This window comes from Macrotis lagotis, chromosome X (assembly GCF_037893015.1).
Source record: "Macrotis lagotis isolate mMagLag1 chromosome X, bilby.v1.9.chrom.fasta, whole genome shotgun sequence".
In the NCBI taxonomy this organism is placed as follows: Eukaryota; Metazoa; Chordata; class Mammalia; order Peramelemorphia; family Peramelidae; genus Macrotis; species Macrotis lagotis.
In genome coordinates, this window is record NC_133666.1 from 471,939,569 (window position 1) to 471,955,683 (window position 16,115).

The following is a 16,115-nucleotide window of genomic DNA, read 5'->3' on the forward strand; positions in this document are numbered from 1 at the left end:
TAAAGTCTCCTAGAATATTACAGTTTGAAAAATGAAGAAAATAACATGTCTAATTATTTTGTAGCCATCGTTTGGTTACTTTATTACATCTCCAGAGAAAAGGGAACCTGTAGCTCTATTGAGGGAATCTGATGTACCAACAGACAATTTAGAGCAAGATCAAGAGCAGCATGTTCTCTTTTCAGGTAATGGTTGAAGTTTTGGTGTCTAATTAACTCTTAATACTGTAATTCTAACAGTTGGCTTTCACTCTAGTCCATATTTTCTAAGTATTGGCACAGATAGCTTCTGAGCAGTCTCTTAAAATTACTCAATTTTCCTTTTCTTACTTTCAGTTTTATTTAGATTAATTTAAGATTCTAGATCTTAAATGCTTATTGAGTAACTGAGTTCAAGAAATGTTTGCCTGAAAGCTTCCCTCAGATCCATATAATGAAATATAGAAATTACAAATTTTTGGTGGCTTTTAATGGCTTCAGTCACTAGAGTATAGTTCTTATAATAGAATGACCATTAATTAGATGGTGAATTCTTTGGTGTTAGCAACCCCCACGACAAAAAAAATAAAATGTAAAATGAACCTTAGTCTTACCATTTCCATGTAACTTTTGCAAAGGTTTTGCAGAACAACGAGGTAGGAAAGGATGCTGAGAATCAATTTTTGATCTTATGAATCTTAGGTGTATTCTGCATGTAAGGTCTATGTGTACTTGTATAGTAGGTATATGTGTGTTAATTTGAATAGTCTTGCTGTATGTAAAATGAGAAGATGATTGTTAGGTGACCTTTGAGAGACAAAGATATTGTTGGGGTTGGTTTTATCACATGTCTGAAGGCAAAAATAAACATAATTTTTTAGTAAATGTAGTCTCCTTTTGCAGTGTTCTTGACAAGCATTTATAAAAAGAGTACCACGAAAATAGTTGCAGCTTGTTTGCCAGTTTCTATATGGCAGAGGGTAATGAGGCAGAAATTGTTTTTCAGTTTTTAAAGATTTTATTTGAGTTTTGAGTTTTACAATTTTTCTCCCAATCTTACTTCCCTCTCCCTACCCACCCCCCAGCCCTACAGAAAGCAATCTGTCAGTCTTTATTTTGTTTCCATGTTGTACATTGATCCAAATTGAGTGTGATGAAAGAGAAATCACATCCTTAAGGAAGAAACAAAAAGTATAAGAGATAACAAGATCAGACAATAAGATATCTTTTTTTTCCCTAAATTAAAGGGAATAGTCCTTGAACTTTGTTTAAACTCCTTGGCTCTTAATCTGGATACAGATGGTAGTCTCCATTTCAGACAGTCCAGAATTGTAGAATTGTCCCTGGTTGTTGCATTGATGGAACGAGCAAGTCCATCAAAGGTTGAACATCACTCCCATGTTGCTGTTAGGGTATACAGTGTTTTTCTGGTTCTGCTCATCTCACACAGCATCAGTTCATGCAGATCCCTCCAGGCTTCCCTGAATTCCCGTCCCTGCTTGTTTCTAATAGAACAATAGTGTTCCATGACATACATATATCACAGTTTGCTAAGCCATTCCCCAAATGAAGGACATTTACTTAATTTCCAATTCTTTGCCACCACAAACAGGGCTGCTATGAATATTTTTGTACAAGTGATGTTTTTACCCTTTTTCATCATCTCTTCAGGGTATAGACCCAGTAGTGGTATTGCTGGATTAAAAGGTATGCTGATTTTTGTTGCCCTTTGGGCGTAGTTCCAAATTTCTCTCCAGAAAGGTTGGATGAGTTCACAGCTCCACCAACAGTGTAATAGTGTCCCAGATTTCCCACAATGATCATTATCCTTTCTGGTCATATTGGCCAGTCTGAGAGGTGTGAGGTGGTACCTCAGAGAAGCTTTGATTTGCATTCCTCTAATAATTAATGATTCAGAAAAAAAATCTTAAAACTCAAAAGTCACCAAATTAAATCACATATACTTTAATACTTGGTAACTTGAATGTAAAGGTATGGTTAAGAGAGGATGCTAAAGATGTTGGAGAGGATGTCTAAGGTGTAAGAAACAAAACAGGTTGGAGATTAAAAGTCTACATAGAAACCTCATGTATTATTTTGTGAATATTTTTAGACATGACTATCACCAAATAACATGAAGATAATTGATCATATTTTAACAGAAAAGAGATGTTTGCATTCTAAACTGAAACTACCAGCTTGTAAGTCAAAGCTTAAAAACAATACCAGCCAAATTAGAAGGATCAAAATGAGAACATGGGATAGGTGCTTGAGCCAACTTCAACCCAACCTTTACTCAAGTTGTTGATGAATGTACAAAGCAGCTGATATCTGCATAGACTTTTTATATTCCTTAAGGAAGTTTAGCCCAAGTTAATAAAATTATTACTATGTGAAACCAAAAGAGCCTTGAAACTTCCTCTGCTTTCATGAACTCCTTCCTAAAGTGAGATTTGAAAGCCAAAACAAACACTTATTGATTAAAGGCCTTATAAGTATTAGGCTCTGAGAATGAGACAAAAGTGAGGGCTCTAGTTCCCAAGGAACTTGTGTTTCATATTTTATGTGTCTTCAGTAAATACTTTGGAATTATATTGTGTGCATTGTGGTGCAGTATAAAGTTTACTCAACTTAGAGTCATTATACTTGTTTAAAACCTAGATCAGCTCCTTATAACCTTGGGCAAGTCACTTAACTTCTCTGGGTTTCAGTTTCCTTAATAAAATACGACACTTGAACTTGGCATGTCAAGGTCCCTGGTAGCTCTAGAACTGTGTTTCTAAGTCTCTTTGTGTTCTCAGCAAGGGCTCTTGCCACTTTGGTCTAGTTAAAGACATTACTACTATGTCCAAGATCCAATGGGATCTTGAAATTGAAGAATGAAATGCTATCAGAGGTGAAATGTCATGGTATAATAGCATACAGGAGCCAGAGAACTGTTTGGATCTGGATCCAATAGTAAGATGAGTTTTTGTGGTCTTGAACTAGGTACTTTCTAACTGAGGACTTGAGTTTCATTACCTGAGTTCGTTAAAAAAAAAAAAGGTGGATTTAGGTCTCTAAATTATATTTATGCTTATAAGAGTCTGTAAAGTATACATTATTTTAAGTTCAAATTTTGCTTCTTTAAATATATGAGTACTAATTATGCTAATTGTTGTATGGAGTATAGAGTTGTATAAAAATAGTCCGTCTTCAGGGAGTTTATAATCTAGTAGGTGAAATAAGACAGGAGATCAACTGGGGAAAAGGAAAGTAAGGCAAAAACTTATGCAATTATTTGGCATATTTTTCTGTGTCATCCTTTTTCTGTGAACAACATGCTTATAATCTACATGTATTTTGCATTATTTCTAGTAATTGAGTATAAATTTATTTAAATGACATAACCTCATGATTATCATTATTAATCATGTCATGCATTAGTTGAATACTAGAGTTTATAGGAAAATTCTTTAGTCATTATTCTTATTGTACCTTTATAAAAGTATTAAAGTTGTAAAACATGTATCATATATTTTTTTTTCAGAAAATGGACTAAAATGTCTGCATATAACTAAAGAGTCAGGAATTTTCCCCCCAAAACAGAAGACTAGATCTTAACATAAGCTGCTGTCATGTTCATTGCCTCAACACATTTTCTTATTTAGTGAATTATGGAAGTATCTTTTTTTGGCAGTAACCATTTCCTTTTGTCTTTACTGTCATGAATTGTTTTTACACTGTGGATTTAAAAAAAAAATTTTTTTTCCCTTTAGAAGATGTAAAAGGAAAATCCAGGGAGCCACTATGTGATGAATCAACTATGCTTAACATTAACGATTTGGAGTTGACTTCACAAATAGATGGAAATGAGGTATGAAAATGAGGTTTCTTGATCTTTTTATGACTAAACAGCATTTCAGCTTACTTATTATTACTCTTATATGGAAGGATTTGATAACTCATTTTTTCCTTTTGCAAATTATCTTTTTTGGTTTTATTTTGTTTTTGTAAGACAATGAGGTTAAGTGACTTGCTCATGGTCACCCAGCTGGTTAAATATCAAGTGTCTGAAGCTGGATTTGAACTCAGGTTCTCTTGACTCCAGTGCCAGTTCTTTATCCACTGTACCACCCAGCTGCCCCAAATTTATCTAGTGATGAAATCTAGAATTTGTTTAATTTGTGTATAGGCTAGATTTGCGTGGTTTTAGACATACAGATTAAGCCAAATGACTTATCAAACTGAAATCTGACATTCTGTGGAATATTACATTAAAAATATCTGCATTTAGGATCAGCTAGGTGACTATTGACTAAAGGATCAACCTTGAAGTCAGGAGAACCTGAGTTCAAATCCAGTCTCAGACACTTGATACTTACCAGGTGGGTGACCAACCACCCCATTGCCTCACACCCCGCCCCCCAGATCTATCTCTTTTTTTTTCCCACCTATGTATTTCCTTAACAGCTACCTCTTTTGCTTGATTTAATGACTGGCTCTGGTTGTTGGCATTTTTAAACTTCTGGTTCTTAATTATCCCGACTTTTTAATCTGGGCTTCATTTGAAGACTTGAAAGAGTCATTCATAATCTTTTTTTTTTATATAGAAGTATTTGATACTCGTTTTTCCTTGTGGCATTTTTCTCTGGCTAGGCTATTGTTTTTTTATTATGAGAATTTTTTAGATTTGTAAATCCCTTTAAGAATCTATGATTGAAGCTATTGCATAAATGCTGATATTTTACTGGGCTGTTATATACTATTGATTCATGGAAATTTTAACTCATGTGATCCTTTTAATGATCACATAATACTTACTGTATGTTCATACATATTAAATTAATTTAGCTTGAATATGAATTCTTTTCATTTTTTAGGACACTTTGGTCAACAAAAGCAACAATGAAAGATATGAGGACAAGATTCCTGATTGTAGTAATACAATACTCAATATAAGTACTATTGCTTCAGCTATTGCTAATGCTTCAGTGAGTGCTGATCCTTCCCAGTTAGCTGCTATGATAATGGCACTTTCAAATAAAAACAAACAGAAGATTGTTCTAGAAACTAGTAATAAAGAGAGGGACTTTTCATTTGTGAATCAAATGTTACCTAGTCATTTAGAAAGTAATGGAACCAATACATTTGATATAGAGAAATACCTCAAAAAAACAGAAGTTAGTAGATATGAAGGTAATTCTGATAACTTTTTGACAACTGGGTTGTCTGGTATCTGGGATTTATCCTTATCCAATAAACAAACAGCACAAGATTTTCTTAAAGTAGATGTATGCACTGACCGTGTAAATATAAGGGAACCAAAAGAAAATTCAGATGTTATTTTTAACAAAGAAGCAGAAATGATACTAAGTCAGGAGTCATTTAATGCATCTGATTTAAGTAAAAATAATAAAGAACACAGGGATAGCAAACCATGTGTAGAAAATATTCCTGATAAAATGTTCCCTAAACATTTATCACCCGAACAAATTTTGGCATTTGGTAGAAATAATATAAGAGAATCCTTAATGGATGATGCTCCAGAAAATGAAAGGGCACTCAAAGCTAAATCTTCCTCATTAAAGCCGATTGAAAGCAAAACCATGAGCCCTCTAAATTCACTCCTTGCAAGTGGGGATAAAGAGTCAGTTGATAAGATGATTTCCACTAATTCCAAAATACCAGATGTTGGTAGAGGTGAAAAACCTACTATATTGATCAGCACCCTAAAGCCTAGTAGTTATTTGCCAGTGAGAAATTCTACCCCAGCATTCAAATGGACATCTGTAGAATGTAAAGAAATACATGATAGAGAAACTCAAAGGCAAAATGAAGATTATTGTGAACCACACAGCAATGACAAATCTTCTGAGTTTTGCCCCCCAAATATTGGTAAGTATTCCTTTGTATATATGTGTGTTTGTGTTATATGCTTAGTTTCACCACATTTCATAGTGGATTTTTTTTCCTGTTTTCATTGAGAATTAAACCATTGTCTGGAAAATACCTCTCCTGAACGTAATGCACAGTGTTTAGAAGATGAACAAATGAGTTTTAGACCTTCAACTTCACCACTGTCTCATTCTTCTCCTAGTGAAGTTTCTGAAACCCATATTTCAGGGTAAGTATTTTTTGAAGTTTAGAAACTATGATCATTATATCCTGCTTTTAAGAGTATAAATTGAAAAATGTACACAAATTTTTACAGATTGTTTAGTTATAAAAATAAAAGGGAGAATTTTGCCTACATAATAAGTTTGATTTTTTTAAAAGCTAAGTTTGATTTCTTAGGAATTAATTGGTTTTCAGAGTTCATGGTAGATGTTCCTTCACTATTGTAGAATTGCAAAATCTTGGTTATGACTAACTTTGTGAGAGCTTGGCATAAACAGCTAATGGAATACTTTTGGTCCAGTGTTCTCTGTTAATTCTTGTTTTAGGTACAACATTAAGATACATCATTTCATAGTTATAATTAACATATGTTCAATTTAGCATTACTGCATATTCAATCAGCATTTTAGTTTAAACCAGTTACAGAAAAAGAGTGACCCTTGTTTGTAGTCCCTTATTGCAGCCTAGGTCCTATAGTGGATAGAACATTAGACCTTGAATTAGGAAAACATGAATTCAAATTTGGTGGCAGACACTGGCTATCTATATATGTGACCCTGGACAGACAGGCAAACTGTTTGCCTGAGTTTCTTCATCTGTAAAATGAGCTGGAGAAGGAAATGACAAAGCACTTATATATCTTCGCCAAGAAAACCTCAAATGGGATCATGAAGAGTTGCATATGACTGAAATGAGTGAACAAAAATTGTTGAGGAGAGCACTAGCTATAAAACAAACTTTTAAACCGTATTTAGTTTTCATTTTTTAAAAATAGAATTCTTTACAAATAGGATTCTTTGGGTCAACAATTCAACTTTTCTTTTTTTTGTACTAATGGAAGGAAACAATATTACACATTGTTAAAAATATGTTTTGATTGTAGAATGAAATTTTTACTTAAAATTTCTCTGGGAAGGGATCAATGCTTTATCTGGAAATTAGCAGCAGTTGATGCAAAATGAAGTGGATGGGGATGTGGAGGGTTACAAAGGCTTGGCAGATTAGATATCCATCAGTTGGGCATAGCTAAACACATTATGATATGTGAAATAGTGGAATTTTACGGTACCTTAAAAACAAATATGAAGAATGCAGAGAAACATGAGAAGAACATGATCATTAATCTGAGTGAAGTAAGAACCAGGAGAATGAGAGAACTTGACTACTAGTGTAAATGAAAAGAATGACTAAAGATGAGGTTAATATTTTCATTGATTTTGCTAAACCATATTTTTCTTTTCAAATCACTTTTACCAGGAGGTACTAGTAAGATAGAAAAAGGATATGTTTGGAATTAAATAATTTTTTAAAAATCAGGTTTTTTTTTTAAGAAAGAAGTACTTTGGAATATTCAAAATACCATATATAATGAACTCTTAATTTTAGAAATCCTATTAAACATTTGAGTTGCTTTCTCTTTTAACAATATCAACTTTGAATCAGACTCCATCTTGGTTTAGTCTTCATTTGACTTAACTCCACTCAGTGGAAAAGTAACAGTGAGAAGCTATGATTCTCTGAAGTCCTTTTGTTAAGCTTTATGAGTAGTTATTTTCATTTTAAGGTGTCTCCTAGTAGTTGACAGATGTGATGAATAGTTAATAATTTCCTGTCATCATCCTTAGTTCCAGGCTATGTTATTATAAGAATAATGATTATATTCATAATTATAATAATATATTATATACAATATTAAAATAATTGTAATGTAATAAATTGTTATAAAATTAGTCAAAATATGCAAGCATCTTTCCCAATCATTTTGAGAATAGTTCATTTTAGTTCTGAGGATTTGCATGATTCACATTCTGCTTGTTTGTACTTCTAAAAGTGTAAACATAGAGATTTTGACCTATACAGGTTCTTCTGAGGGACCATGTTATTAATTCTTCCCAAAACTGCAAGTGCTTGTTCTAATTCCAAAATGCCCTTATAAAGTGTTTAATTCTCCATTTGTCCTTCCATTTTGATAGTATGTTATTAAAGTATCATTGTAGTGGATCAGAGTGGTTATTACCACTCCATGTTGACTTTATATTATTGTGGTAATTGTTATGCTCTTTTGGCTCTCCTTCCTACAATCTGAATCCTGTCATGTTTCTTAAAATTTTTTTTAATTTTATTTTTTTAATTCTCATTTTGTACAAATTTTTTTTACATTAATAAAATATTCTTGTTTAGGAATAAACAAAATAGCCCTCCCCCCCACCATGAATATAGACTTGCTTGGGCGATAAAGAAAGGGGAGAGAAAAAAAATTAAAATAAAAAAATGAGTAATAATTGTAGGTATGGCCAGGTGGCGCAATGGACGAAGCGCCAGCCCTGGAGCCACGAGCCCCCGAGCCCACATCCAGTCTCGTAAACCCAACAATCACACAGCCATGTGACATACAAGCCATCCGATCCCCACTGCCCTGCAAAACCCAAAAAGAAGGGGGAAAAAAGACCCAAAATAAAATAATAATCATAGGGGTGGCTGGGTGGCAGACAGAGCATTGGCCCGTGAACCAGGAGCACACAGGTCCAAATCCGGCCTCAGACACCCAAAGATCACCCTGCTATGTGGCCCCAGGCAGGCTACCCAGCCCCATTTGCCCTGCACCCTCCCCCAAATAATAATAGTGAAAATGTGCTTCAGTCTTTGTTCCAACACCAACAACTCTGTCATGGGTGGATCACATTCTTTATGATAAGTCCATCACAAAAGTTACTTCCATATTTTTCCAACGTTGCCATTGCTGATCACAACTCCCTCCTTTCTTATTTCTCCACTACCATGTACTATATTTTCTCTCTCTCCTTTCACTCCAACTCTGCTGTAGGGTAGCTGAGTGGCAAAGCACAGATCCCTGGTCCTGGGGCCAAGAGGCCCTGGGCCCCCATACCACCCCTTAGGCCTAGCATCCACCTGGCTCCATGGTCCTGGACAGGCCTTCCAATCCCAGCCCCGTGAAAGAAGTAAAAAAGAAAATGTGTTATATTTGACCACTCTCCCCCCCCATGGTCTATCCTCTCCTCCTTTATTCACATCCCCACCCCTTCTTACTCCAGATGTCTATACCCCATTGAATATATATGCTGTTTCCTCTCCTCGTCACCTCTGATGAGAGCAAAGGTTCCCTCATTCCCCCTTGCCTCCCCCTTTCCATATCATTGCAATAGCTCATTGTGATAAAAAAAAATCTTATTATATGAAATATCTTGGCCTATTCCCCCTCTCCTTTAAGCTCCCTCTACCTGCTCTATTAACTGAGAAGGTTCATATGAGTTTTATCAGTGTCATTTTTCTATGCAAGAATACATGCAGTTCATCATCATTAAGTCCCTCATATTTTCCCCCTCTCCTCCACTCTCTATGCTTTACCTGAGTCCTGTATCTGAAGATCAAACCTTCTGTTCAGCTCTGGCCATTCTAGAAGGAACCTTTGAAATTCCCCTGGTTCATTGAAAGTCCATCTTTTCCCCTGGAAGAGGACATTCAGCCTTGCTGGGTAGTTCATTCTTGGCTGCATTCTAAGCTCTTTTGCCTTCCGGTATATTGTATTCCAAGCCCTACGAGCTTCCAGTGTAGTTGCTGCTAAGTCCTGTGTGATCCTGACTGCAGCTCCACGATATTTGAACTGTGTCCTTCTGGCTGCTTGTAATATTTTCTCTTTGACTTGGGAGTTCTGGAACTTGGCTATAATATTCCTAGGGGTTGGTTTTGGAGGATCTCTTTCTCTGGGGGATCGGTGGATTCTCTCCATTTCTATTTTGCCCTCTGCTTCTAGAATATCAGGGCAATTTTCCTGTAGTAAGTCTTTGAAAATGATGTCAAGGCTCTTTTCCTGATCATGACTTTCAGGCATGCCAATAATTTTTAAATTATCTTTCCGAAGTCTGTTTTCCCTATCAGTTGTTTTTTCAATGAGATATTTCACATTTTCTTCTAATTTTTCATTTTTTTGGTTTTGAAGTATTGATTCCTGATTTCTGGTAAATTCATCAATTTCCCTGAATTCTATTCTTTGTCTGAAAGATTTGTTCTCCTCAGAGAGTTTTCTTATCTCTTTCCATCTGGCCAATTTTGCTTTTTAAGGCATTCTTCTCCTCAATAACTTTTTGAACTGTTTTATCCATTTGACCTAAGCTGGTTTTTAACATGTTATTTTCTTCAGCATTTTTTTGGATTTCCTTGACTAAGCTGCTGACTTCATTTTCATGTTTTTCCTGCATCTCTCTCCTTTCTTTTCCCAGTTTTTCTTCCAACTCCCTCATTTGATTTTCAAAGTCTTTTTTGAGCTCTGTCATAGCCTGAGCCCAATTTCTGTTTTTCTTGGAGTCTTTAGATGCAGGAACTTGTGCTTCCTCATCTTCAGACTGAGTATTTTGGTCCTTTTTGGGCTCATTTGCAAAATATTTCTCAATGGTCTTCCTCTTGTTTCTTTGCTTGCTCATTTTCCCAGCCTGGGCCTGGTTTTGGGGTGCTTCCTGAGCTTTTGGGACACTCCCACAAGGGTCTCAGTGTGTGAGGCTCTGTCCTCCCTCCTGGTCTGTGAATGACCATATGTGCCCCCCTCTGCCACGGGGCTGAGGTGGGGGGCCCTGCTGTTCTATGGGGGGGGCCTAGACTGGGATCAGGATCTGAATGTGGTCAGAGCCCCAGAGTCCTGTTCCAGAGGCAGAGGACAGAGCTCAGCAGTCTCCCTTCATTCCCCTCCCTCATCTCAATGGGCTCATGCCCTGGGGGCTCCTACTTACAGGCTCTTCCTGCTTCTGTTTCTGGGTCTGGGCTGTGGCGAGACCAAGCTGCTTGCTGTGTGCCCTGAGGGCTGGGCTCCACCTGCTCTGGCAGAGGTCGTCCCCCCCCCCCTCGCTGTTCTCCCACTTTGTGCCCGGTGCTCCCCGGGGTGCAGCTCAGGAGACTCCCCGGCTGCTGTGACCAGCGGCTCCAAGCGCCCTGGGGCTGCCTCTGGGAGGCTGAAGTTCTTTTCGCTCTGGCGGGCCGCCCCTCCGACCCCAGGGAGCAGAGCCTTTCTGCTCTTTTCCAGGTTACCTTGAGTAGGAGAACTGCCTCACTGGGTCCCTCTGTGGGTTCTGTCTCTCGAAAGTTTAGTTAGAGTCCTTAGTTTCAAGTTTTATCACAGAGCGCCTAAGACTTGCTCACTTCTTGTCGCCATCTTGGCTCTGCCCCTGTCTTTAAATTTTTTTATAGTTATTTTTTAGAACACAGTAGTATTCCATTGTGTTATCACAACTTAAGATAATAAAAATGACTAGCATTTATATAGTGCTTTAAGTTTTCCAAAGTTCTTTAAAGGTATTTAATGCTATTTTATTCTCACAATAACCTTGGGAATTATGTGATATTCTTATCTCTTCTATGGGAAAACTGAGGCAAACAGCTTCATTGACTACCTCACATCAAATAGCTACTAGGTGTCTGAGATCAAATTTGAACTCAGGTCTTGCTGGCTCGGTTCAACATTCTAGCTACTATATATAATCTAGCTGCATCTTGGTCTTAGATATAGAACTGAGAAGATAAACAGAGACCATCTAGTCTAAGTCTTTTATTTCCGGCAAATTTGTTTATCCATTGTCATGTTAGATTTTTCATTTATTTTTGCTATGAGAAATTTTGCTACTAAATGCTTTTTTGTTACTTTGGTTCCATTTTGTTGGTTTTAATTTCAGTTATAATCTTAGAAGTAGAGTGTAAGTGGTTGATAAGGTAATGAACCATTGAGTAATTTCCTATTTATGACTTTAAATTGTTTTGTAGAATGATTCAATAACTTCACAGCTTGATGAGCAATATAAAACTTGTCTTCTCATAATCTTTTCAGCTGTTTTCTCATTATACTATTTTTGATCTGTTAATGTACTTTTGCATTTTACCTTATAGTAGTTATTCCTGCGTATATTTTCTCCATTCAAAAGAAAACATTTGAATTGAGGCCTTAGAAAATTATCTTAATCTTTCCATTGATGAGATCATTCTCTCATATCCTGTCTTGTTTAATCAATATTAGCAAGCTTTGTCCGGCCTCTTGCCCAAGTACTATTCTAGGTTTCCCTTATTCAAGTTTGCATGGTATTTATTTCTGTTCTCTTTGTGATGCTGTGAATTCACTTGGTGGTATCTGGAATGTTAGAATTTTGAAAAAGTTTTTTTAAAATTATAAATGATTAATTTGTATGCAACGAAATGATTGCTATTTATAAATTTATTGTCAATATGAAACTTTAGGCAAAATTTTTTATTCAGTTGGAGAATAGGAATTTTAAGCATTTTGATTCTCAAGAAAAATAATTTGATGTACTTATATAGATTACTTGTATTGTCCTTTTTTCTTTCAGATGTGTCTTAAGTATGCTGATTATTATATAGTAATGGGAGTTGAATTTTAATTAGAAGCAATTTAAAGAAAACTTGCTAGTTTGATAGTTTTTTTCCACACTGTACCTCAGTTTGTATTAATTACTATTTAACAAGGCTATAGAAATTCAGAAGATATTACACTATTGAAATGTGAATAGTTAGGAGAATGAGAGAAATTCCTGGAATATTGAATAAATATCACATTATACTTTATAACAACTAGGTTTTCCTTTTTTTCTTTCAGACTTGAATCAAATTTTCTTAGCTCATCAAGTCATCTTCAGAGACCTTGTGATAATGCATTACCCCAGTCTGTATGTTCGAGTTCTAGTATGGCTAGATTAACCTATGTCTCTCTCCATGATAGTACCTTTCCTTCTACAGCTGTTGGTGATATTTCTGGGAAAAATCAGGTATTACATGTAGCTTTTATCTATCTGCATGCTTCAGGATGATTATATAATAATCATTTTTAAACCTAAAATCTGACTTTATTGAGTTTTGGAAATGAAAAAGACCTTAAAGATCATGGGAATGGTGGCTTTAGATTTGTATACAATATCCACAGAGAAGGAAAAAGCGTTTGAAAGAAAAATGTCATGGCAGAAAATTATTTGATTTGGAAATTAGGCGTGAACTAAATGCCAAGTTTATACATGCATGGCAGCACAAATATATTTTTTTGTAATGTGAAAATTTTTTAAAATGCTAAATTAATTTTCTTAGTTTGAAAATTTTAATATAGAGATAACTGGTCAATACAGAGACTATCCATCCATATATATATATATATATATGTTCTTGTCCCTATAAATTTATGAAGTTAAATTGACTTTATTATTTTACAATATTTTTGTACTTTATTTTAAATAAAATTTTTTGTTGCATTTAGAGTGATCCACCCGGTGAACTGAGCACAACAATTATTCGAGCCAGTCCAACTCCTTTAGAAGAGCAGGCTGTGGAAAATATTAAAGAGAAGGCACCATTACAAAACAGTAATAAAGCCTCCAGTGTTAATTCAAGCAACTTGGATAAGAACATAGAAAGAGATCAACCTGCTATTTCTGATGGCAAAATTGAAGATGCACTATCAAACTCTAAAGTTTCTGAACACTCTTCTTTTAAAAGTGCCCTGCCATTCCCTCATAATGAGTTGGGCCATGTAATTGGACCTTTACCTGGCAAATCACATCTCTTCCAACCACCTTTGTCAACTAAGTTAGATACACCTGTGTCTTCCCAAGACTGTGTGACTCAAAGTGAAGAATTAAGTTCTACAAATATGTTACCTCCATACAATAGTTTAAACAACCACATTCCATTATCTCAGAATACTTCAGGTGATGTGCCAGTTTCCAGCTTTGATTGTCATGTACCTGTTCCTGAAATGCAGACTTTATCTGGTGCAGTTTCCACACTCCTTAATAGAAATTCTCTTACAATACCACCATTTAATTCACAGCAGTATTTGGGAATGGTATCAACAGGAAATGTTGCTTTGCCTCAATATCATATTGGCAGTTCTGCAGTTTATGGCCATTCAGGAGGATATCCTTGTACTGCCTTTCCAGGAGAACACATTCAGAATCCTGTTGCAGTGGGAATGTATCTAGGACGTAATGTCGGTTCTGGATTATTGGGTTCTACTTCCCTTTGTAATGTTCATTCTAATGCATTAAATCAGAATACTTTAAGTACTGCAAAACCATTTTCTGGGCCATCTATTGGAACTTATGGAATTGAACCATGGGAATCACGAATTGCATCAGGATTTGGTAAGAAATTTTTTTCATTGTTAAAGTTTGCTTAATGTAGATTAAGAACTGAATTGTAGTAAGAGATTGTAAAGCTAAGTTTACAGAATTTTTATGTAAGAATGGACCCTTTTTTGCACGCTGAAATTTTTTAAATTAAGAAATTAATCATTAAGATGGAATATAAGGAATAAAAAAACCCTAAACATATAGTTTTCTTTTTTGAGTTTTCTTTCTCTTTATAACATTTTTTATTCTTATTAACTTTATTATTCCAACTACATGCAAAGATAGTTTTCACCATCACTTTTTTGTAAGACTTTGAGTTCCACATTTTTTTATATGTTATACTTGTATAACTATGTTAAACATATTTCCATATTAGTCATGTTGTTAAAAATGAATCAGAACAAAAAAACATGAAAGGGTTAAAAAACCCGTAAAGCATAAAATAAAGTTTTTAAATGGAAAATAGCCTGCTTTCGTCTGCACTCAGACTTCATAGTTATTTCTCTGGATGTGGATGGTATTTTCTGACACAACTCCTTTAGCATTGTCTTTGATAATTGTACTGCTGTGAAAAGCTAAGTCCATCATATTTGATCATTATATAATATGCATCTTAACAGAGTAGAAACATGAACAATGAACAAAAATTATCTTGCTTTTTTCCTATCTTAAAATTCAATTTCTCTTGACATTTTCCTTTATAGAGTTGCTGTTATTATATTCTGATTCTACTCATCTTTTTACTTTGCTTTTAACATTTTTTAATCTGTTAATGTTATTGTTAGGTGTTATTTCTAGTTTTATTATAGATGTTGATATTAGTCAAAAATAGGTTCTTCCCCCCCTCCCCCTTTTCATAATAGTCTGAGGATTACTGTCATCAGAATCAAGAAAATCTGTTTTAAATCCTTTCTTTGTTATATGCTGGCTATATGATCCTGGGTAAGTCAATTCTCAGTGCTGTGGGCAGCTTGCTTGTTAAATTGAGAGTAGGTTCTGGGGTATATTGATAAATACAGTTTTCTTCTATAAATTTTTAAATCTTTGAATCAGATGGAAGTCATGAGTTTTGACAAAAATTGTTAGAGGTAATTTCTTTCTATATTTAAAGAGAACTCCATTTTTTTTTTCCCTATGCTCTTTAGTGTTTTGGGGTTTTTTTGCAAGGCAAATGGGGTTAAGTGACTTGCCCAAGGCCACACAGCTAGGTAATTAATTAAGTGTCTGAGACCGGATTTGAACCCAGGTACTCCTGACTCCAAGGCCAGTGCTTTATCCACTACGCCACCTAGCTGCCCCTCTCTAGTGTTTTTAATAGGAATAAGTGCTATAAATTATTTGAATTGTTAATATTTTAATAGCATTTTGTCACACATACATTGTATATTTTGTACACAGGTCTCTGAAGTTACAATAACTATTACACCTGATTCACTTCTTAGTAATTAAACTTTTTGCAAATGTTAAAGTATTAGAAAAATGTTACATATAAACAGCTTCTATTTAACTATATGCATTTTTCTTTTTTAATTAAGTAATTAATTAGATCAGTTTTGTGTTGATGTTAAAATAAAATGGATTCCTGTTAGACCCATCTATAGACTTAGAAAACTAAAAATTAACATTATGCATAGCATGTGCTATTTTCATTATTTTGTTAAATATTTCTCATTGACACTCCCTGGTCACCAGTTAAATCTTTTATTGTGTTTAAAAATGTAAAACAGCATTATCTTCCTGGTCAGATTTGGTCCTTGGGTCATATTTGTTGATTCATGATTTCAATTTATATTTTGATTTGTGTACTAATCAACTATTCCCTTTATTGTTAGCTTTAGGTAACCTGTAAGTCTTCTTCAGATTGACAGTTCTCTGAGAAATTGTAGATTTGAGTGGGGTAATTAGG

The 16,115-nt window shown here is 35.0% G+C and overlaps 1 protein-coding gene across 1 annotated transcript in view; it reads left to right on the forward strand.

Moving 5' to 3' along the window:
• The window catches only part of CEP192 (centrosomal protein 192), a 160,271-nt gene that overhangs the window by 82,266 nt on the left and 61,890 nt on the right, over positions 1-16,115 (forward strand). Inside the window, exons 24-29 of the mRNA XM_074202081.1 lie at positions 65-185; positions 3,737-3,834; positions 4,841-5,855; positions 5,946-6,084; positions 12,688-12,856; positions 13,336-14,221. Coding sequence (XP_074058182.1) covers positions 65-185; positions 3,737-3,834; positions 4,841-5,855; positions 5,946-6,084; positions 12,688-12,856; positions 13,336-14,221 — 2,428 coding nt within the window. The remainder of the gene's footprint in view (positions 1-64; positions 186-3,736; positions 3,835-4,840; positions 5,856-5,945; positions 6,085-12,687; positions 12,857-13,335; positions 14,222-16,115) is intronic.